At 38.5% G+C, this 24,834-nt stretch overlaps 1 protein-coding gene across 3 annotated transcripts in view; it reads right to left on the reverse strand.

The window, feature by feature from the left end:
* SLC4A4 (solute carrier family 4 member 4) overlaps positions 1–24,834 on the reverse strand; it is a 392,825-nt gene that overhangs the window by 108,452 nt on the left and 259,539 nt on the right. For all 3 annotated transcript variants that reach the window (XM_064285722.1, XM_064285721.1, XM_064285720.1), the window contains 5 exons: positions 22,217–22,374; positions 14,381–14,468; positions 8,571–8,725; positions 7,623–7,736; positions 5,304–5,478 (listed from right to left, as the gene is read on the reverse strand). In XM_064285722.1, coding sequence (XP_064141792.1) covers positions 5,304–5,478; positions 7,623–7,736; positions 8,571–8,725; positions 14,381–14,468; positions 22,217–22,374 — 690 coding nt within the window. The remainder of the gene's footprint in view (positions 1–5,303; positions 5,479–7,622; positions 7,737–8,570; positions 8,726–14,380; positions 14,469–22,216; positions 22,375–24,834) is intronic.

Genomic DNA, 24,834 nt, shown 5'->3' on the forward strand with positions numbered 1-24,834 from the left:
GATCTAGGCCTTAGCATCAAATCTATGAAATATTTTTGTCATTCTGATGCCAAGTCAAGAAGACCTTCTGGTGCCAGACCATCAAAACTTCTGTACATTACAGTACATACCTTTTCAGTCATGATTACTATTCAACATAGTAAACCACCTTATTCCTGCTTCTTACAGAAGTTAAAATTATACCAATCTATGTCACCTATCATTGCGAGAAAACCTAATGCAATGACTATATGTAGAATTTTTCATATATAAAAATTTTCATATGGAGGATTACTAGAAAATACATAAAATTACTAGAATACATGGGAACTGTGTTGAGTGTGTGTGTGCATGTGGTAATCAATTTCTACTTATACATATTATTTTGGATCTATAAGCCCAGTGTTTAGAAACATAAATCCATTTACTAACAGCATTATTCCACCCAAAGAACTTTATAATCGACTGTTCAGTTTAACAAATATATACACTAACAATTATTAGTTTCTATGCCTCTTTTTTTTTATGTCTCTCAGTGTTTCTGCCACCCACAGTGACTCATAACCCACCCACTGCCATCGAGTCATTTCCGACTTATAGTGACCTTATTGTCTTGGTTATCTAGTGCTGCTATAACATAAATACCACAAGCGGATAGCTTAACAAAGAGAAGCTTATTCTCTCACAGTCCAGTAGGCTAGAAGCCTGAATTCCGGGCACCGGATCCAGAGGAAGCCTTTCTCTCTCTGTGGGCTCAGGAGGAAGGTCCTTGTCATCAGTCTTCCCTTAGTCTGGAGCATCTCAGCGCAGGAACCTCAGGTCCATAGGACACGCTCTGCTCCCACCGCTGCTTTCTTGGTGATATGAGGTCCCCATGTCTCTCTGCTTGCTTCTCTCTTCTATATCTCAAAGAGATTGGCTTAAGACTCTATCTAATCTTGTATATCTCATCAATATAACTGCCACTAGTCCATCTGATTTCATCATAGTGATAGGATTTACAAAACATAGGAAAATCACATGAAATGCTGGACAATCACACAATACTGGGACTCAAGGCCCAGCTAAGTCGACAGATATTTTTGGGGGACACAATTCAATCCATGACACCTATAAAACAGAGTAGAACTGCCCCCATAGGGTTTCAGACAATACATATTTTATGGAAGCAGACTGCCACATCCTTCTCACTGTGTAGCTAGTGGGTTGGAACCGCTGATCTTGTTGGTTAGCAGCTGAGTGCTTTAATCATTGTGCTCCCAGGGCTCCAGTGACTCATAGGCATACCAAATTGTAGTTCAGTAAGAGGACTTGACCAATACATTTCTTAAAGGAAAAAGGCATCAGGAATGAGAAACAAATGTCTTTCAATATTTTTATTCAGAGAAACTTTTGAGAACAGTAATGAATCCTTAATTTCCTCGGAATTGTAGATGGAGATTTAAAAATCCATTGAATAACTACGTCTGGCAAATAACCTCATGGATTTGAATTACTTTGAATTTAGTCAATTCTCAGAGTAACATCCCGCAAAAAGTCTTGGCTCACTTAAAGCATTTATCTTTCTTCTGAAGCTTACTCAACCAGCACGACCCTCCTCATGTCATTTATTACAAAGAAGAAAAGTAACCATGTGACTACATGCTACACAAAGTCCTGTGCTTTCCCAAGAACTCATTGATATAGAAATTAATTCACATAAGAAGGACCACCAAAAGACTTCAACAGACCCAAACTTCCTGCATGGTAGGCAAGAATTCTACCACTGCCCCTCAAAAGCCTATATTACCTTATTAATCGCAGCTTTCTTACATTTTCTTAATACGTGGCTGCCTGATTTATCTTCTTACTGTGGGCCTTAGGGAACTACTCCAGTGCTTTCTTTTCTACTTGTTTTCTTAAAAGATCTATTTTCATTACTCGTTATGCCAAGCATTTGGATGAAGAATAACTTCTTGATTTGATTATGTATCAGGTTTTATTACAAATCTATTACTGACATCACTGTTACAATCTAATTTTTTTCATTCTTGTCTCATCAATGAGAAAAAAAAAAGTGTGGGGGGGACATCCTTTTCATAAACTTCATGACTGTATGCACCCTACCACGCTTCTACTACCCATGCTGTCGGTCTCTAACTGGTAACACACTGATGTGTGTTCTTTGGCCAGCACACTGCTATCTTTAAAATGTTCATCAGTCATCGGTACTTAAAAGCCACCAGATTTCACTTAAGATTTGAATTTTCAGCCTTTCTTTGAAAATCAAAAAATGAAACAAAACTGGATGCACACTCACATGGGAACAAGCATGACTGGGTGGCAAATGATGCCTTCCGATGGCGCATGGACTCTCAGGAGTCACCATAGTCCCCACCCGACCCTCTTTTCTCATTGGTTTGGCCTGCCTGGCCCCTGAAGAATCCCTGTGTGGTACAAAGAGTTAAGGCACTTAGCTGCTAACCAAAAGATTAGAGGTCCAAATCTACCCAGAGGCACCTCAGAAGAAAGGCCTGGCAATCTACTTCCAAAATATCACCAATTAGAAACCCTGTGGAGAGTAGTTCTACTCTGACACACATGAGGTTGCCATTAGTCAGAAGCGACTCAATGGCAACTATTTTTGGGGTTTTTTTTGGCGTCTGGCCCCTGCAGCCATTTAAGCATGCAATCCGTTCCCTGTGCTGACTGAATACAGTACAGTTAGTTTTTCTTCAGGGGTGCTACATTTCAAATATTCCAATCAGTTTTAACTACACGGTATTCAAATTCTCTATAATATGGCTCATCTGTAGAACAATGAGCCAACAAATGTAGAGTCAATGAAGAATGTAACAAACATAATCATTTCATGGTTCCAAAATACAAAAAACTAAGGAGCCCTGTGGTTCAATGGTAAGTTGTTAACTGAAAGGTCAGTAGTTCGAATCCACCAGTGGCTCCATGAGAGAAAAGACCTGGTGATCTGCTCCCATAAAGATTAAAGCCTAGGAAACTCTACCGGGTAGTACAACTCTGCCATATAGGGTTGCTCAACGGCACATAACAACAACATACACAACACTACTTCTACATACAGTAGCAGCATCATACATACTCTGTGTAGCTACAGTCCAACACTACTGGCTTAAATCCATCAAGTAACATGACCGCAGATAGGTTTCTACCATGTCAGACCCATCACTCTATTTTTGTGGTTTTGCTTTGGGAAAAATTCCCTTGCAGTGATCCTTCTGAATTTATCCAAGTATATTTATTCGGTTATCCAGGTTGTCTGTACTTTATATTATTATCCAATGCTATGTCCATCTAATTTGGTGCAAACCAGAAAAGACTAATGATGTTTGCAGGAATGGGTCATAAACCACTTGCTTGTGAGAAGTCTGTCACGTGGCTAAAATTTTTTAATGTTTTTAATTGTGGTTTCTATTAAATAATAAAGATTTGATAATATTTTAGTACAACACAATATCAGGATAATAGAGTATGATAAAATGTTATCTACCTATATACTATAAACCAGGATTTTTGTAATATGAAAATGAACTGTGTTCCAAAATACACATTACTTGAAAGTAATTTTACAACAAACCTATATGGAATAGGAGGAGGCCTGTGATAGCCAGCCTCCAAACTGGTCCTCCAGTGTTTGACCAAACAATACGGAACAAGCGATGCTTTCTCATTTCTGAGGCTAAGTGAAAACAGGCCTTGCAAATTCCCCCTTGCTCTCTTGGAACACTTGCTCAATAGAAGCCAGACACCATGTAAACCCTACTACCCTATGACAGCCATGCCGTGAGAAAGCCCAAATTAGCCACACGGTAAAGTCATGTCGAGAGCGAGATGTTCAACAATACCCCAGCTGGCCCAGATATTCCAGACCAGGAGCTGGACAAGTGAGTAAAGAAGCCCTCAGATGACTCCAGCCTCATGAGGACCAATGCTAGAACCACCTAGCTGAGCCCATCAACCCCTAAAACCATAAGAGATAATATTATAACGGTTGTTTTAAGCTTCTATATTTGGGGTAATATGTTATACAGCTATTGATAAAGGCTAAAACACAAAAGGGCACTTAAACTAAAATATAATTTTTAATTTTTCCCTTTTTACTTGGTCAACACAGATATTATAGATACTCTCCACTTCATTTTTGTGTTTAGGCGGAAACCTGGAATGTGACTGAGCCTAGGAAAGAAAATAGCAGTGGAAGAAAAGCAATCCTTTGGAATCAGCTGCTTTTTTTTTTTTTAATAAACTGGCTGGTTACTTATGAATGGCATACAGGTTAAAAAGTAATAAGTAGTAAAGTAGGAGGTCAGAGTTTGAAAAGGGCTCAAATCTGACTTTCATAAAAATATCAGCTAAATTCACTACTCTGTATTCAGCACCTAACGTAATGCCTATTTCTTTAAAATGACTAACCTTGCTGCTGTCGAGTCGATTTGACTCATAGCAACCCTACAGGACAGAGTAGAACTGCCCCATAGGGTTTCCAAGGCTGTAACCTCTACAGAAGCAGAATGAAATGTCTTTCTCCCAGGGAGTGGCTGGTGAGTTCAAACTGCCAACCTTTTGGTTAGCAACCGAGCGATTAACCATTGCATAACCAGGGCTCTTTTTTAAATGACAAAAAAAAAAAACTAGATCAACTAAAAGTTGCTTTTCCATATTTTTCTGGGTATCTAAAAGATCTTTTCTATCCCAAAGCTGTCTATTATTGATGCAAAAGAAGGCAAATGCCAGCTGCTAAGTAACCAACAAATTCTGGTTCATACAAAATACAAAACAAGTCATTCATCTTTACAGCCTAAGGAGAGGCAGTTGCAGGTATAGGCAAAACATCTACCTGCAGATATGGAAACCCAGCCTTGACAAAAATCACTCAATTTTTGGATGAGTCTATTGGCTCATGTGTAAAATGGAGCTAATCATGCATTCCCGAAAAGAGTAGGATCATAAAATTTAACAGTATACAGTCCATATATTCCAAATAGTGGAAGAGCCCAGTCTTGTGCACTGCACAAAATTAAAGCAGCTGATATGCTTTTGCCCAAATAGAATTTTATATACTTATTTCCTTCCCCCTTTTTTTTTTCTCCCCACTTGTGACTCAAGCCAGATTTCATCAAGCTATTTTTATAATTACTAAAACGCTAGAAATACAGCAGCAGGCCAGAAGCAAAGCAAAATGCAGCATCCAGCAAAAGAAGGAAACTCACGCTGAGTAACTGAAAGGCCATCTGCTTCTAACTGAGCTGTAGGGGTGAGGATGGCAATCTGGGCCGTACTCTTTGTGTCCTCCCCAAAGCCATACCCACCTGCATGTTTTCAGTGGCATCCCCGAGCAGTCCTCCAAAAGTGATAGCATTAGTTACAGTCGCCAGATAAATGAAGAGAATTGCTGAAAGGGCCTGAATATTTAAAGCATCATAAAAATCACTGGCAAAAAATGGTGCTTTCCTCTTTATGTCCTTAATTAGTCCACCACAGAACCTGGGCAGGGAGAAAGCAAATATGTGACAACGTACAATAAATTACCCTCAAATTAACCAAAAGATAACTTGCTAAACCAAAAAGAATTTGTGCTTAAAATGCTTGAATCCATGGCAAGATACTATTCGACCACTTAAGATGAAACCTGGAATCTGCAGAGGAGTAAATTTTTTTCTATCACTCGCTTTTGTGGTCAAGAAATTAGGTGTCACATTCCCTCCAAAGACCAGCCAGTTGGTCTTCAGATGAGAGTGTTCAGTGTTAATGAGCTAAATTTTCTCACCGCCTAAAGATAAACGTCCAAACATGTGAGCAGATCTTTTCAGGCTCTTTATAATCTTGCCGTAGTCTCCTTTCCATCCCCATTCATTCAGTCATCCAGTCATTCCACAAATGTTTACTCAACACCTGTGATGCACCCAGCACCTTCTGGGTGTTGGAGATACGGTGGCGAACAACTCAGGCAAAAATCCCTGCCCTTGTGGAGTTTACTTCTTGTGACAGGGACAGGCAATAAACAAGATAAAGAGGTAAAATACACAGTGATAAAAATCAGGGAAAAAATATAATATGGGGAAGAGAGTTATGAAGTGCTGGAGGAGTGGTGACTGAAGTTTTAGATAGGGCGGCCGGAGCAGGCCTTCTGAGAAAGTGACTTTCGAGTGAGGACCTGAAGAAACTGCGGGACAGAGCCAGGCAGGTGTGCAGTGCAGCTCTGCAAGCTGAGCAACCTTACTCATCCTACACCTTACTCAATCCTCCCTTTCTCAGCCAAATCTCACATCTCAGCCTTCCCCGTGTCATTTCTTCTGCCTAGAATGCTCTCTCAGAGCTCAACACTCCCTGAAGTCTTGACTCTCCACTCAGACTTCCACTATAGACTATCACACTTTACCAGGATTATCTGTCTGTCCAGGTCACCACTGGAACCAAGCTCCGCCCCAGTGCCAGTGCCCTATTTCAGTTGTCTTGGTAAGCACAGAGCCTTGGTTCTGGACATACTTCATGTATCTAATGCATGTATGAAAGCAGAAATAGAAATTAAATCGTGATTAAGTAAGAAAATTAAATCCTATAACTTAGTTCTGTTGGAAAGGATATTCCTAATGGTAAGAGTTTGTAAAGAACTATTCAAAAAATAAGAGGGGGAGTGGGTTATGCTCTCTATTCTTTAAAAAGAAGGAAAAAAAAGGAAGGAAGAAATTTTCTCCAGTTTGGGAAAGAAATCCGAGTGGGTTAGCAGGGGAAAAAAATTATTTAGTTCAAATTCAACTGCATATTAAATGTCATACTTCCTGTGTTTTCAAAAAAACAAAAAATACATACACTGTTTACAAAAAAGCCATCCCTTCCTAAAATGAGTATCCTACTTAAAGTTTTACTTCACTCGAAACAAAATGGAGAACTTGGTAGTGTAAAAAGAAGAATTACCATGAAAAGAAATTTAGCCAAAGCAATCTGGGAACTCTGAATCTCCAACTGCCAACTAAGAAGACAGAAAAGTGACCTACCTGTGATTTGCTTATTTCTATAACATGTAACTTACTCCTAGGTAAACATACAGGAAGAGATGGAATCATGAAAGCCAAGTGAGGAAGACTGGCACATCATTCAGTTCTCCCATCACACACATTCAGGCATTCTCAACCCTCTAATACTCACTCTCTCTCACTCCAAGCCCACCACACCCACACACAGGAGGCACACTGGGCTGCTGTCCCCTCTACTTGGAATACTCTTCTCTGCCTCTGTATCTATCTACATGTCTGTCTCCCATCTCCTTCAGGGCTTACCTAAAAAGTCACCTTCTCTGTAAGGCCTTCTTTGCCACTCTAACCAAAATTTTAATAACTCTCTATCATTGTAAAACTTCTATTTCTGCTTATTTTTTTCCCATAAAACCATCACATTTATTTTGTTTGTTTATTATTTATCTCCCACAATTTCAAAGTAAATTCCATAAGGGCAGGGGGTTCTCTTTAGTTCACTGCTCTATCCCCAGTGCCTGGAGCTAACTGGTATACTATAAAACTTTTTTGGATAATAAATGAACAAATCAGTGAATAAAATCCTGAGAGAAACATGAGATGCAACTTAAACATAAGGAGGGCCTCGGCAGAAATGACAAAGGGTCCATCAGTTACCGTCCAGTTCGCTTCAGTTCTTCACAATCCCCATGACCTCCTCCGCCATGTCCTCCATCATGGGGCGTGTCCCCATTCATCTGAACATTCTCTCCACCTGAGTACATATTCTTTCTGAGCAAGACAACCAAGCCCAAGAGAGCATTAGTTTATTTCATTCTTCTGCTTCTCAGCTATACCATGCACTAGCTACAGAAGACATGGGGAAAAAACAGCCTTTAGCAGAAAGATTATTTTTTTCTGCTATCCTAACAGACTATGCTTAAAGTGTTATATTTAGAACCAAGACAAATGACTAGAGGAACAGAAAAGTTGAACAAATTGTGTATTGTAAAAGCGGAAAACTGTTTCACCTGGGAAATAATAGACTTCAATAAAATGGCTTCACCTCCACAATCTCACTCAATTTCTTAAACTTTTCAATCTATAAGGACTCATCTTGAGTAAACTGATCCTTCCACACATACAGGGAGTAATGGTTAAGTGTTAAACTGCTAACCAAAATGTTGGTAGTTTGAACCTACCCAGTGGTTTCATAGGAGAAAGGCCTGGAGATCTGCTCCCAAAAAGATTACAGCCGAAAAACCCTACAGGGCAGTTCTACTCTGTCACATAGGGTTGCTATGAAATCGACTCAATGGCACCTAACAACAACAATAACATGTACAGAGAGTTGCCAGAACATCCCCCACGGAGTCTCTGTGATGCATTTCAAATTCATAATCTGAGATGTCTAATTTATAATCACTGAAGAACATCACATCCATTTTACATGTCAAGAGAATGTGGAACCAAGGCATATATGTGATTTGCTTGAGATAATATATCCAGTAAAATGGGAACCTGAAAATATGAGAGCAGTAACCCAATCCCACTTCTTCCTCCAAACATAACCCTCTTCCCGGGGATGTTTCAGCAACTGAAAATTCCAACTACCTGATAATTTACCTTTTGTCAGATGATGGAAGACTCTTAGGAGGCTCTATCCTGATTGCTGGATCCCATTCCCCAGGAGGAAGGACAATGACTTCATCCAGGAACTCGTCAATGCCAGCAATCAGGTCCTGCCTGTCTTTTGCTTTATAAGCAATGTCATGGAACACCTAAAGAATAAGAGATATGCAGTTCTAACAAGAGAACTGTCTATATGCCTAACACTATGTCAAGCCTGAATAATTCCGTTTGTAATCCACTGTAATATTGCCATAGCTATGCTGCCATATTTCCTATTATTCATTGTATCCCAATATATTTAAATGTTCAAATTATAATCCCAAGGATTATGAGTAGAGGTTTAAGAAAACAGCTATGCTTTTCTTCTATCAATACTGTTAAACAATATTGTCTTTCATCTCCCGCTGGTATGTATCATAACCAATACAGTTGCTACGGAAGCCAAATGAAAACGCTCTGGAGAAATATACTGAAAAGTCATTTCCCTAAATAGAAACTACTGGGACAAACAATTGCTAGTAAATCAAGAAGAAAAAGTTCAAGCTGAGTGCTAAGATCAGGTTAAAATCCAAGCACTGCAGCTCTAAAACACGTAGTTGATGTTAATGATTAAAGAAAGAAAAATTGGGTTATATCAGCAACACAGAAAGTGAAGAATTTTTAATAGGTGATCATCTGTCCATCTTTAGGTAAGCCAAAACCCAACCCACAGCCATTGAGTCCATTCTAATTGATAAAACACAGGACAGAGTAGAACTGCCCCCATGGGGTTTCCAAGGACGTAAAGCTTTACACAAGCAGACTGCTACATCTTTCTCCAGCAGAGTGGCTGGTGGGTTTAAACACTGACCTTTCAGTTACCAGCCAAGTGCTTTAACCACTGCATCACCAGGGCTCCTGTCCTTTAGGTAAAGCAGCAACTAAAGAATCCAAGGTAGCAAACACTTCATTCTTTTTAGGTACCTCCACAGAGCTTCTAGGATATACATAAACCTCTTCATCAATTGTTTCATTCCTTTAACCTAGCCGTTGATCTGAAAGTTCTATACATATAACCCAACTCTCATACTTCGTAAGTAAAATTCTTTAGTCACCAGAAGAGAACCTTTATCTATTCTTAACAATTATTACTAAATCAACTTTTCTTGACAAGAATTTTTAAACAAATAGAATTAATGAGTAGAGGGTTGTGGAGTTGAAAGGCAATACAAAGCATCCGTGTATCATTTGTGGTGTACACAACCACCTTCAACTTCATTTTTCCTGGCTTCCTCCCACTATGTTGCTATTAGGTGTTGCTAGGTGCCATTAAGTCAGTTCTGAACCACAGCGTCCTCATGTACAACAGAATGAAACACTGCCCGCCTGATCCTGTGCCATTCTCACAACCATCGTTATACTTCAGCTCATTGTTGCAGCCACTGTGTCAGTCCGTCTTCATTGAGAGTCTTCCTCTCTTTCACTGACCCTCTACTTTACCAAGTATGATGTCCTTCTCCAGAGACTGGTCCCTCCTGACAACATGTCTAAAGAATGTAAGATGAAGTCTTTCCATCCTTGCCTCTAAGGAGTATTCTGGCTGACTTCTTCCAAGACAGATGAGTACATTCTTCTGGAAGACCATGGAATATTCAATATTCTTCGTGAACACTGTAATTCAAAGGCATCAATCCTTCTTCAGTCTTCCTTATTCATCGTCCAGCTTTCACATGCATATGAGACAACTGAAAATACCATAGCTTGAGTCAGGTATATATTAGTCCCCAAAGTGACATCTTTGCTTTTTAACACTTTAAAGAGGTCATTTGCAGCAGATTTGCCCGATGAAAAAACATCATTTGATTTCTTGACTGCTGCTTCCATGGGCATTATTTGTAGATCCAAGTAAAATGAAATCCTTGACAACTTCAATACTTTCTCCATTTATCATGATGTTGCTTATTGGTCTAGGTGTGAGGATTTTTGTTTTCTTTATGTTGAGATGCAATCCATACTGAAGGCTGTAGTCTTAGATCTTCATCAGTAAGTGCTTCAGGTCCTCTTCACTATCGGCAAGCAAGGTTGTGTAACCTACATATCACAGGTTGTAAATGCAACCTCCTTCAATCCTGATGCCACCTTCTTCTTCGTATAGCCCAGCTATACGAAGAAGAACACGGAAAGTGGCATTAGACTGAATAAGTATGGTGAAAGGATACAATCCTGGAGCACACCTTTCCTGATTTTAAACCGTGCAGTATCCCTTGTTCTGTTCGAATGACTGCCTCTTGGTCTATGTACAGATTCCTCGTGAGCACAGTTAAGGGTTCTGGAATTCCCATTCTTTGAAATGTTATCCATAATTTGTTATGATTCACCCAGTCGAATGCCTTTGCATAGTCAATAAAACACAGGTAAACATCATTCTGGTATTCTCTGCTTTCAGCCAAGATCCACCTGACATCAGCAGTGATAGTCCTCCTTCTACATCCTTTTCTGAATCTGACTTGAACTTCTGGCAGTTCCAGGTCAAGGTACTGCTCCAACAGCTTTTGAATGATTGGCAGCAAAATTTTACTTCTGTGTGATATTGATATTGTTTGATAATTTACACATTCTGTTGGATCACCTTCCTTTGGAATGGGCATAAATATGGATCTTTTCTGGTTGGTTAGCCAGGAACCTGTCTTCCAAATTTCTTGACATAGATAAGTAAACACCTCCTGCGCTGCATCCATTTGTTAAAACATCTGAATTGGTATTCTGATTTGCTTTTTGCCATTCCTTTCAGTGCAGCTTGAACTTCCTCCTTAAGTACCATTGGTTCTTGATTATATGCTACCTCCTGAAATGTCTGAACCTCAACCAATTCTTTTTGGTACAATGACTCTATGTATTCCTTCCATCTTCTTTTGATACTTCCCGTGTCATTCAATACTGCAACTTGAGGCTTGAATTTTTTCCTCAGTTCTTTTAGCTTGAGAAATGCTGAGTGTGTTCTTCCCTTTTGGTTTTCTAACTCCAGGTATTTGCACATTTAATTAAAATACTTTGTCTTCTCCAGCTGTCCTTTGAGATCTTCTGAACAGCTGAACAGCTCTTTTACTTCATTATTTCTTCCCTTCACTTTAGCTACTCTGTATTCAACAGCAAGTTTCAGAGTCTCTCCTGACAGCCATTTTGGTCTTTTCTTTCTTGTCTTTTTAATGACCTTTTGCTTTCTTCATGTATGATGTTCTTGATGTCATTCTACCATCTGATCTTCAGACATTAGTGTTCAGAGCATCAAATCTATTCTTGGTATGGTCTCTAAATTCAGGTGGGATATACTCAAGATCATATTTTAGCTTTCCTGGACTTGCTCTGATTTTCTTCAGTTTCAGCTTGAACTTGCATATGAGCAATTGATGGTCTGTTTCACAGTTGGCCCCTGGCCCTCTTCTGACTGATGATAATGAGCTTTTCCACTGTCTCTTTCCATAAATGTAGTCCATTGGATTCCTGTGTATTCCATCTGGCGAGGACCATGCGTATAGTCACCATCCATGTTGCCGAAAAAGGTATTTGCAATTAAGAAGTCACTGGACTTGCAAAGTTCTATCATGCAATATCTGGTGTCTTTTTTATCACCAAGGCCGTATTTTCCAACTATTGAACATTCTTCTTTGTTTCCAACTTCTGCATGCCAAATACCAGTAATTGTCAATGCATCCTGATTGCATGTTTGATCAATTTCAAACTTCAACTTCCTCATCTTTGGCATTTGTGGTTGGCACGTACATTTCAATAACAGTCGTATTAACTGGTCTTCCTTGTAGGCATATGAATATTATCCTATCACTGACATCACTGTATTTCAGGTTATATCTTGAAATGTTCTTTTTGACAGTGAATGTGATGCCATTCCTCTTCAATTTGCCATTCCTGGCATAGTAGGCTACTTGATTGTCTGATTCAAAATTTCCAATGCCAGTCCATTTTAGCTCACTAATGCCTCGGATATCGATGTTTATGCATTCCATTTCATTTTTGATGATTTCTAATTTTCCTAAATTCGTGCTTCGTACATCCCATGTTCCGATTATAAATGGATGTTTGCAGCTATTTACTCTCATTTTTAGTCATGCCACATCAGCAAATGAAAGTCCGGAAAGCTTGACTCCGTCCATGTCATTAGGGCTGACTCTACTTTGAGGAGGCTGCTCTTGACTAGTTATATTTCAAGTCCCTTCCAACCTGAGGGGCTCATCTTCTGGCACTATACCAGGAAATGTCTTGCTGCTATTCATAAGGTTTCACAGGCCACTTTTTTCAGAAGCAGACCAGTAAGTCCTTTTTCCTAGTCTGTCTTAGTCTGGAAGTTCCAATGAAATCTGTCCACCATGTGCGACCCTGCTAGAATTTGAAATACCAGTGGCATAGCTTTCAGCATCACAACAACATGCAAGCCACCACAGTACAAAAAACTGACAGACATGTGGGGCCTTCCACTACAAAAAACAGAGACTGGAAAATCAAGAGAGTTACTTTCCCAGTCTCACCTGCAGATAAGGATTGACATGTCTGATCAATAAGACAGAAGAAAAAGGTTGCCTGGGAAAGCTCTAGAATACCTGATAAAAGAGACAGACACAACTAATGTCACCTCATCTCCTCTTTCTGCTTTGAATAGATGTAAAGCCTGAGGCTAACCTTAACAGCAATCTTAAGACATGAAGCAGGAGCCTAGGTTCTTGATTTATCATTAAATAGTTACATTGAACCAACTTCAGAAACCACCTACCTCCAAACTTCTTTTTATGTGAGAAAGGTAAACCCCAAAATTGTTTAAACCACTGTAAGTCAGACATTCTGTCACAGCCTAAAGCATTTCTAATTGATACATCATAGGAGGAAGAATTAAAAAAATACATATATATACATACACAAACATATAAATAAATGAACTCACTGAGATGCTCAGTCCCATTAAGTGGGGAAAAAAATAGCATAGCTATTCTTCAATGCTCTCAGTCACAGGATAATGAAACCATCAAATAAATATCTACAACTAAAGAGAAAAGTATTCTTTTCTCCACTTTACACCTGGCAAAACTGGCAAATAGAGTAAAAAAATTGGAAAAATAACTAAATTAGACACAGAAGCAGACATCAGTGACCATGTATTCTAATACTATTTCTGAGATTTACCATACCTAAAATGGGTGTTATAACATTTGAACTACTATGAGAGTTAGTAAGGCTATAACCCAAAGTGCTACACACTCTGCAGTTAACGACTGCTAATGCATTTTAGTATTTCTATCATTCTTTCCCACAAGATAAGGACATCACAAAAACATGTAATTTCTGATACCTAAGAAAAAAAAGTATTATCTATTTTGTTGTGCATTATTTTCCTATAGAATCCAACATTTCTGAAACAATACAGTATATGGACACTTGAATCCCAGAATGAATATACTAAATATTTCTAGAGATAAAGTTTAAGTTAACACAGAGTTGAACTTTTTAGAACTATTTATAACATACATCAGTTCTATGATTTAAACATTTTTAAAAAAGAATGGAAAATATATTTTATGCCAACATAGAATATAGAATTCAATGCAAAAGCAAAATGCATCTCCTTACTAATGGAAAACTGTGTAGAAGTCAGCTCACTTGCCAAAAATGACTGTGCCTTGTGTATTTAAAAAAAAGAAAGAAAAAAAGCCTGATAACCATATTATTTGAATTGAATATACTGTAACATCCATTTCACAGTAAGTATGAAAACAGCATAACTAGGACACTCATGGATTCCCATTTTCCTGATTCCATACCTCGTCAGACATCAAGGTGGCAATGGCTCTGCCAATCTCATGGTAGGACTTGGCTTTCCCCTTAGGACCTAAGAGAATGAACAAGAACCTAAAGGAAAAGGAAAGAAGCAAAGGCTTTAACATTTCATTAGACTCAGTATTTACAATTAAGAAATATTTATCCTACTTCATAAAAAAGTTAGGCCTAAAATTCATCTTTAAACTATTTTTGGTAATACGAAGAATTCTCTGTTACACTACTGGGAAATACAAATTGTTGCTCAGTTTATTTAGAGGCAAAGGAGAATTTAGCATGGGAAACCTGAGAAACTTCCTCACTGAGTGGGAAAGGTTCACTTTATGACTTGTAAAATTTTCTTTCTTAAATGTTCTTCTTCCGTCTTTGGAGCATCTTTGAAGATTCAGAATCTTTGGAGAAAACCGATAAAGCATAATAACTAGAAAGACTTAGGATATCTTCAGATTTCTCAGACTTTTCCTTACCCAATATGGGCAGTGACAGATGATCCTTTCCAAACTTTTAAGAAATGTTTCTACTCAGAAGTGACTGGGAGTCAGCAAGAACCAAGTCCTCTACAGCTGAGCCACATGCTTACAGTCAAAGTAAGGAAAAAGAAATATGAGATAAATTCAAAATAAAGCATCTTTCACAAATGGTTAAAATTTTGTACGTGTCCTCACTTCCCTCTCTAAAATAATTTTCGTGATAATGCACAAAGCACTGCTGCATAGCAAGTAGGTCCTGAAGCATGCATTATTAAGCTTATCCCCACTTAGGATCACCTCTTATCATGCTGGAAGAATTCCTTCACTGATCATAGAGGCAAAAATGCATGTCTTGACAGGAGAGAACGTGATGAATAAACGAATATGAAAAAATATCCAAAGGGGACACTGGATAATCCCTTGATTATATTCTAACCTAACATGGAGATAATGAAGATAATAAAAATGATAACATCATATGTTTACATAGCTTTTTAAAGTTTGCAAAGTATTTCACATTCATCACCTTGTTTGATCTTTCAGACTACCCTCTGCAGTAAGGACAGATATTCTATTCCCATTTAATGGTGAGGAAACGGAGGCTCAAGGTTAATGGATAAGCCTAGTAAATGGCAGAGAGCAGACAGGCCATCTAACCTCCTGCTCTTTTTACAATTCTGTCTAATATTACTCACCCAATTTATATACCAGGGTTATGATTCAACAGAAAAAACCTATCCAACAGTCACATTCATAGGACACTCTAGAGAAAGAGCATGTGGCTACTTAGCTAGGGACAAGAAACAAGGAATGGTTTAGCATTTTGCTTAGTAGAATTTTTTTTTACTCATTTATTTATATAGCTTCTTTTAAATTAAAAAAAAAAAAAGACTATCAGCAAATGCTTTATAAACTGTTAGGGACTGTCTAAAACGCCCTTGATACTTCTTTTTTTCATAAAAAAATTAATTCCAAAGGGGAAAGGAAAAACAAAAAAACAGAAATTAAGAGTATAAGAAGGCATCCAAAAGTTTGAACACTCGGGATTTATACCAGAATAACCTAAAACCATTAAGCACTTATTTGCTTATAAATGAGTTCCAGAGTGGAACAGCACACTCATTTTCAAGTGTTATCATAGTACATGAAATAGCAAAAGCAACCAGCAGTCAGGAAAGTCTATTCTAGTGTGAAGGAGTCACATTAGGATTGAGTTTTAGTTCTTCTGACACTGAAAGTAGAAACCCTGGTGGCATAGTGGTTAAGTGCTACAGTTGCTCACCAAAAGGTAGGCAGTTCGAATCCACCAGGTGCTCCTTGGAAATTCTATGGGGCAGTTCTGCTCTGTCCTATAAGGTCACTATGAGTTGGAATCGACTCGACAGCAATGGGTTTTTTTGGGGTTTTCTTAACACTGAACCCTAACTTACACTAGAAATTTTCTTCCTTTGAAGCTGACCCTAAATTATATATCACTGACTATATTGTTACAAAGATCTTCTTTATAACATATATATATACATATATGTGTGTGTGTGTGTGTGTGTGTATGTATTGTATTTTTCTGAATCAATTGATCACTGATTTGAGTGGAACACATACAAAGACTATTTAACCATTAGAGTAAAATACAAATTTACTGGACATATCTCCCAGTCTTATCTTCCTGTCTACAGATTGACAGTTGTCAGCCCAGACAATAAGTGCCTACATTTAGGCAGAAGGAAACCGTGGTGTCACAGCGGTTAACAGCTACGACTGCTAACCAAAAGGTTGGCAGTTCTAATCCACCAGGTGCTCCTTGGAAACCCTATGGGGCAGTTCTCTTCTGTCCTCTAGGGTCACTATGAGTCAGAATCAACTCAATGGCAATGGGTTGTTTTTTTGTTTTTTGTTTTAGGCAAAAGGGGGAAGCTTCAGTGCAGCAAGAGAAAATACCTAACCACCTGGATTCTTAATACATTTTTAAATAATGGATTTCCTGTGCCTATCATTTTTCTTTTTAAGGAGCCCTGGTGGTGCAGTGGTTAAGCACTCAGCAGCTAACCAAGAGGCCAGTGGTTTGAACCTTAGTACCTATACCCTAACTTTTCAGTAATACATGTTCTCCGAAACCTTTCCAGAACCACTCTGCAAACTTCCGACTTCTCCCTAGCATCTCCCTCATGATTTCAGCTTACAAATACGCATTACGAAAATGTATTTACCAGCTGACACATGGGCTAATTATCAGGCTGACTCTAAGGCAACAAATCAAAATGCTGTCTTGTTATAAGGCAAGATTGACACAGTGGCTGCAACAATGGGCTCAAACATAGCAACAATTGTGAAGACGGTGCAGGACAGGGCAGTGTTTCCTTCTGTTGTACATAAAGTCATAACGAGTTGGAACTGACTCAACAGTGCCTAAGAACAACAACATAGAGTAAGAAAAACACTCTCATTGATATTCCTCCAATAAAAACTTTGGCAGAGGATGGGTAACTATTCCAAGAGCTGATAAAAGTAATGGAGCCTCTGAGTTAAATCCTATAAGATGAGGGCATACATTTTCTATACAGTATTTACTCTTTGGTCTCTGCTAAATAGTACCAGTCAAATAATGGACGGAGGCAGCAGTCTAATGGTTATTATAACATACAGCATAGTAACTAACTCAGTAAATGAGAATTATACTAGTTCAGTAATACAAAGGTACAATTCCCCTTTCCTGGAAAGTGTAATTGTTATTTAAAAAAAAAAAAAAGAAAAATTTATTTTGCCTTTAATGAAATATCACCAAATACCAAAAAAGAAACAACACAGTTACATATCAGTTAAAATTTTCACATTAGTCTAAAACCAAACCAACCCCTGCTGTCAAGTCGACTCTGACTCCTAGTTTAGTCAGGAACAATTCAGTAATCCATCTCCTTAAAATGATATAGAGACGGAAGGTGGCCAACATAAAGCAGCAGAAAACATCACCATTAATCAAAAACTATCTGTAGAATAGAGGCCCTTAAGAAGCCTCTAATTTGGACTGCAGGAGGACATTGGTGGTGCAAACAGTTAAGCGCTTGACTACTAGCCAAAAGGTTGGCCGTTCGAACCCACCCGGAGGCTCCTCAGAAGACAGGCCTGGTGATCTTCTTCTGAAAGGTCACAGCCATGAAAACCCCAGGGAGCAGTTCTACTCTGCACATAGGGTCGCCATCAATCAGAATCTACTCAACAGCAACTAGCAACAACAACGATTTGGACTGCGTTATTGAGAAGGGGATGAGAGATCTGGGAAAAAGAGCAGCACAGAACAACTCAGCAAGTTGACGATGGCTCTGTCTGAAACATGTTCTTCCCTCCTTAACCCTCCAAGAACGGAAAGCTGTTATAACTTTTATGATAGTGGCACATCCTGCCAAATGCAGCTTTTATAATGTACTGAAAGCTCGTTTCATGACCAAAGCTGTTTTTTGTCAATGGACAGATGTTATTTTTAACCAGAGCTTTTTTTCTTTATTAAAAAATTAGGGTAAACATCACATTTGTGTGGCTGAAGGGCACAGCCTAATGTTGACAGTCCAGAAAAAAAATCGATGTATGTTACTGAGTTCTTTTCATTCAACTCATAATTAGAAATAAACCATAGTTAGAATTTTTAATAGTACCAAATTGTCTCAAGAATCTTCATGAGGCCCTTACTTTTGTGAGCTTTTTCATATAACTAATTAATTACGCACAGAGATGCTGCTGCTGACATTCTCCACAATGAAAAGAAGTAGCAGATGATCTGTGTCCGGAACCAATGGACTATACTCACACTCACAAAATAATTACAGGCAAAAACAGAGCACAATATCAGAAAAGGAGTCAGCCTTCCCAAACTACTCAATCACTTCATAAATGATGCTCACCCCCGTTCCTTCCTGATATATCACAGCTATTTCAAGAATAAACTCAGCATGTACCAATCCTTTACTCCCTCCTCTCAAAACAGTGAATCAAATAACCCATTATTCATATTTAGCGGCTTTGAAAAATGTGGCTAAACTGTAGCTTCCAGCATCAATTCAAGAGGGCCACAAACCCACCATAATCAACCACATTTCAGGCAGTCAACAGCAGCTAGCAATTAGACTGGTGGACGTGACAGAAGTATGCTAGCAGGACCTCCCTCTCAATCCCGCTAATGCTTTTATTTTTTTATCAGTTTGATAATTAAGCACAAACTACTCCCTTAAGGCAAAAACTACTTTCATAATCAAATCATTATTGATAACATAAATTATATATTAATTTACAATGATACTAGACAGGTAAACATTCTTAGTTTTTTTTAGAGGACTAGAGCTCACCAAATAATTATTTGTTTCTTATATGGGCAAATCAAGATCAGAAAAGGAAAAATTGATCTGGAGTTTTTATCATTTTTCATAGGAAAATGTAAATATTTTATTTCAGTCCATTCTTGATATGTCCTTACTAAAAAAAAAAACCTATTGCTATCGAGTCAATTCCGACTCATAGTGACTCTATAAGACAGAGTAGAACTGTCCCATAGGGTTTCCAAGGAGTAGCTGGTGGATTCAAACTGCTGACATTTTGGATAGCAGCTGAGCTCTTAACCACTGCACCACCAGGGCTCCCAGGATATGTCCTTGGGCCCTCCCTAAGAGTTTAACCTCAGAGTTAGAAATCTGCAATTCTATTCTCAGCACTGATAGTGAATCTTCCCTTTGCCTCCAAGTTGAAATTATAAAATGGGAATAATAATATTTATCCTCTACACAGCTCAAGTAATGTCCTGGTAGTGCAGTGGTTAAGAGCTCGGCAGCTAACCAAAAGGTCAGCAGTTTGAATCCACCAACCACTCCTTGGAAACCCTAGGGTCACTATGAGTCAGAATCGATTCGACGGCAATGGGCTTGTTTTTGTTATTTTTTATAGCTCAAGTATATGCGAGTGTATCAGATGTGAATATAAGATGGCAGCAAGCAAAGTGCCTACAATATGCTAGGAAAATCATAAACACATCCTACTAAGTCACCAAAGACCAAAGAATAGAGACATAGACATGTGTGCTTCCAAATTGATAGCAAGAGGGCCCTAAGCAGACAGACATCCATAGCAGCAGTCCAACTGCAAGCAGAAAGCTAACAGATCGACCAGATAATAAACAGATGAGCCTTGCGAACTCTACGCAACAAAGAAAAGCTGCTTGAGCCACATTTCCTGAAACTAATACTGTTCACTAGTAATAGCAATAATAATAATAATAAATGTAACAGTATAACTTTCTTCCACTTTTAAAAGAAAGAGCTACCACAGAAAAAAAATATGTACAAAAACAGGTCTTCCTTTAGTACCACAGGCTAGCATGTACGTTAAAGCATGCTGTCAAATGCAGAGGCAGTCCCTCACAATGATTGCCACATTCCTTATGGGATTTCCTTTATTGGATTTCACAGGAAGCAGCCATTGTAAATGGCCCCACATTACTCATCAAAAATGAAAAAAACTAATGAGCCTCCCTACTCAGTGATTACAGCTTGCACTGGTTGCAGGACAGCAAATGGAGAAAGCTATTTCCTGGGAAAATGTTAATACGCAAGGATATATTGTTTGGATTATTGCCCTAAAATAGTTTTCTGATGTTATTGAATTATATTCTCTTGAATTGCTTGGCTGCTTCTGCTGACTCAAATGATGCTGTAATTTCACCTCTAGACTAGCACCCTCTGGTATGGAAGGAAAAGGAGAATGAGCCAGACAAAAGCAGATGGCAGATGATAAGGCTAGACAGAGGGGCACAAGAATAGTCATGACTTGCTAATCAAAGAGCTCGAATTATTGTTCAGTAAAAAGCCTTTTAAAACATTTTATTTGTAGCTTCTAAAGAAAAACTAAAACTGAAAAAGCTAGAGCAATTGTCTTCAATACTTCTCAGCATTTTTTTTTTTCTTTCAACCCCCAGCAAAGTTAGTCCAAAGAGACATAAATAAAACCATGGGGGCACACAAGCTGGACTTCGGCCATTATCTGAGCAGCTATTCACCAGGTGATGGTTCAGATAGAACTACAAGGCTCTGCTGGAATGTCTTCCAGCAAAAATCTAAGTTACAGAAAACACAAGTCATGATAATCCCACTAACTGAATAAGCTATGATCATCTCCTTTGCAGTACTATTTGTCCAGTGACTGCTGCATGTATTATTCCTATTTTAAGTGTTAGAGAAATATAAAAATGGGGAAGAAACTACATGCATGATCAGGAAAAATGCCTACAATCTATAAATTAGGAAGCCGTTAGGAAATATCCTCCTAACCTGGCTCCACACAAACACTGTGCCTCTTGTGACTACAGGTTATCATGCTCAGACTTCTGAGATTCCCAAGGAGGATGCAGAGCCCTTCTTGCTCATGTGGGGAAATGGAATAAAGGATTACTCTACAAAGCGCAGGTACTAATGTCTCTTTGTCACCTTTCTGACAGAGAGTTCTTACTACTGTCTGCATATATAAATGTTGTGAAATAATTTTCATGGGGAAATATTTTAAATGTAATATTTTAAAGCCTTCAGGGACTTACTTGGAAAATACATGAAGCTCAAAGAGCTGGAATCTATTTTTGAAATAAGGATTGTATAGCTTTAAATATTCAGTTTGCCGGCCCACTGTATTTTCATATTAGCAAAAATATATGACTGAAATAAATAAAATACAAGGTGTTTGAACAGTTTAAAAAAAGAGTGGATGATTGCAACATAAGAGTAATATGCTTCCTTTTAAAATAAAAAGTTATTGCAGCATAATACATAACAGCAAAGTGTACAAATTTAAGGATAACAGCATCATGAAGTTTTATGTGTGTGTGTATATAGGTAACTGCTACCAATTTTCTGATAAAACACAGAGCAAATGAAACCTTCTGAACCATTTACCATCTGTATGGCCTAGCAAAAATTACTTAAGCTCTCAGATTCAGTTTCTTCATCCGTAAAATCCAGATACCTATTGTTTGTACTTTAAAATACTACTGGGGTATTAAATAGAATAATCCATAAGAAGAAACCAGTACACTGCCCAATAAATTATTATAATTATTATTATTATTGTTACTACTACTATGTAAAAAAAATGTAAATGCCAAGTAATCTGATAGTATAGTCAGACTTAGCCATTATTTCAGATTATATCTCTCCTACATGCTGGCACTGGTTATATTCTGATTATGTTGATTCTTTAGCCTTTAGACTGTGGGAAAGATTTTTCCATAACCACATCATAGGCCCTGACTTTTCTATGACTACATTGTAGAACCTGATTCTTCTAGAAAGAGGTAAGACCGCAATAGGTTGGGGAGCAGCTTACCTCGTGGGCACAGGGACCTCAGTCAGGGCACCCAGCATGACAGCCTGCTGCAGTCGAACAAAGGCAATGAAAGGAGTGTCCAAGAAGTCAACCTCCCCAACAAGCACATTCGAAGCTTCTGCATCACGTGGAAGTTTTTTCATGAATTTGTTCTTCAGCTGCATGAAGAGAGCCAAGAAAACATAATGTATTTACAGAGAGGGGCCAAAAAAGAGATATCCCATGTATCGTTCATGGAAAATTCCTTCTTAAGGCTACACGCAACAGGTCCTAGCTAGCCGTTTTTCTATTATGTTTAACCATGCTATTATAATAAACTTTCTCTGTATCTTGTATCAAGAATATTCAGGGCATAATATTCATGATTTACATATAAAACAATGTATAGAATGACCCCATGCATTTATTTATTTATTCAACAAACATTTATTGAGAGTCTACTCTAAGCCAAGCACTTATCTAAGTCCTAGGGATATAAGGATGGGTAGACTAATCCCATGCTCTCCTTGGGCTTACATTCCAGTGGAAGAGAAATAAAATATGATTTCAGGTAGTGAAAAGTGCTAAGAAAAAAATAAAACGGGGGTATTATCAGGGTGGTCAGGGAAGCTCTCTGAAAAAATACATTTGATACCGGAATGAGGGCACAAGCCATGCAAAGATCTGAGCAAAGAACATTCTAGGCAAGTCCAAGGCCTCCAATAAAGAAAGGAATTTGGCAGCTGGAGAAATAGTAAGAACAGCAAGTATGGCAGGAGCTGAAGGAGCAAAGGAGAGGAAGTAGCAGCAAGTGAAGTTGCATATGTAAGCACAGGCCAGACTGTAAAGGCCTTGAAGGTCATTTTAAGGAATTTGGGATGGTTTAGATCTAAATTGCCTACTAGAAGTCCAAGTTCAAAGGTGGAGTAGGCAGACATAAATTTGGGACACAAAACCATGTAAGAAGTATTTAATGCCATGGAACAAGATGTCACAACCCCGAGAGTGAGTGCCACTAAGGAAGTGGGATAAACTCTAAGCCCTGGACCACTCTAACTTTTATAGCAATAGGAAGAAATACCAGCAGAGGACACTGAGAAAGCAGCCAGTGAGATCGGAGAGAAAACCAGGATCGAGTGCAGTCCCAAAACCAGATGAAGAAAGTATTCAATAAGAAAGTATAATCAGCTGAATCAAGAGTTTCAGAAAGTTCAAATAAGATAAGAGCTAAGAATGGATCGATGAATTTGGCAAGATGGAGGTGCTGGGTAATCTTGAAAGATGTGGCATTCAGCTTCCATAAATATTACACCCAGGGAAACTCTATGGGGCAGTTCTACCTTGTTCTACAGGGCCACTATGAGTCAAAGTCAACTCAATGGCAACAGGTTTTTGGTTCATAGATGTGAAAAGGGCAACCATGAGGAGGGTCTAAAAATATCAAGTTTCTAAAGCTGTTATTGCCACAGTAAGCTGCAGGACCACCATGTGTCTGTGAGTTTGTCATACTATGGTGGCTTTCGTGTTGCTGTGATGCTGGAAGCTATGCCACCAGTATTTCGAATACCAGAAGGATCATCCATGGTAGTCATGTTTTAGCAGAGCTTCTTCACTAAGCCAGAGTAGGAAGAAGGATCTGGTGGTCTACTTCTGAAAAAATAGGCCAGTGAAAACCTAATGAATGGCAGGGGAACATTGTCTGGTACAGTGCTACAAGATGAGCTCCTCAGGTTGGAAGGCACTCAAAACATGACTGGGGAAGAGCTGCCTCCTCAAGGTAGAGTCAACCTTAAAGACGTGGATGCAGTCAAGTTTTGGGATCTTCATTTGCTGATATGGCACAACTCAAAATGAGAAGAAACAGCTGCAAACATCCATTAATGATAGGAACATGCAATGTGTGAAGTAAAAAATCTAAACTAGATATCATCAAAAACAAAACAGACCAATTAAAAACCGATATCCTAGGCATTAGTGAGCTGAAATGGACTGGTCATTTTGAATCAGACAATCATACGGTCTACTACAACAGAAATGACAAATTGAAGAGGAATGGCGTTGTATTCATCGTCAAAAAGACCATTTCAAGATTTAGCCTGAAGTACAACGCTGTCAGTGATAGGATAATATCAATATGCCTACAAGGAAGACCAGTAGATATGACTATTATCCAAATTTACCCACCAACCACTAATGCCAAAGATGAAGAAATTAAAGATTTTTACCAACTTCTGCAGTCTGAAATTAATCAAGATGCATTGATAATTACCGGTGATTGGAATTTGAAAGTTGGAAACAAAGAGGAAGGATCTGTGGTCGGAAAATACAGCTTTAGTGAGAGAAGCAAGGCTGAAGAATGCCTGATAGACTGTTGTAAGAACAATGACTTAATCACTGCAAATATCTTTCATCAACAACAATCACTGCAAATATCTTTTGTCAACAACCTAAACTGCGACTCTACACATAAGTGTTTCAAGTCCTCTTCACTTTCAGCAAGTAAGGTTGTGTCATCTGCATATCAAAGGTTGTTAGTGAGTCTTTGTCCAACCTGGATGTTGAGTTTTTCCTCACATAGTCCAGATTCTAGGATTATTTGGTAAGGATACAGATTGAATAAATATGGTGAAAGGATACAA

The sequence above is a fragment of the Loxodonta africana genome, chromosome 5 (genome assembly GCF_030014295.1).
Source record: "Loxodonta africana isolate mLoxAfr1 chromosome 5, mLoxAfr1.hap2, whole genome shotgun sequence".
Taxonomy (NCBI): domain Eukaryota; kingdom Metazoa; phylum Chordata; class Mammalia; order Proboscidea; family Elephantidae; genus Loxodonta; species Loxodonta africana.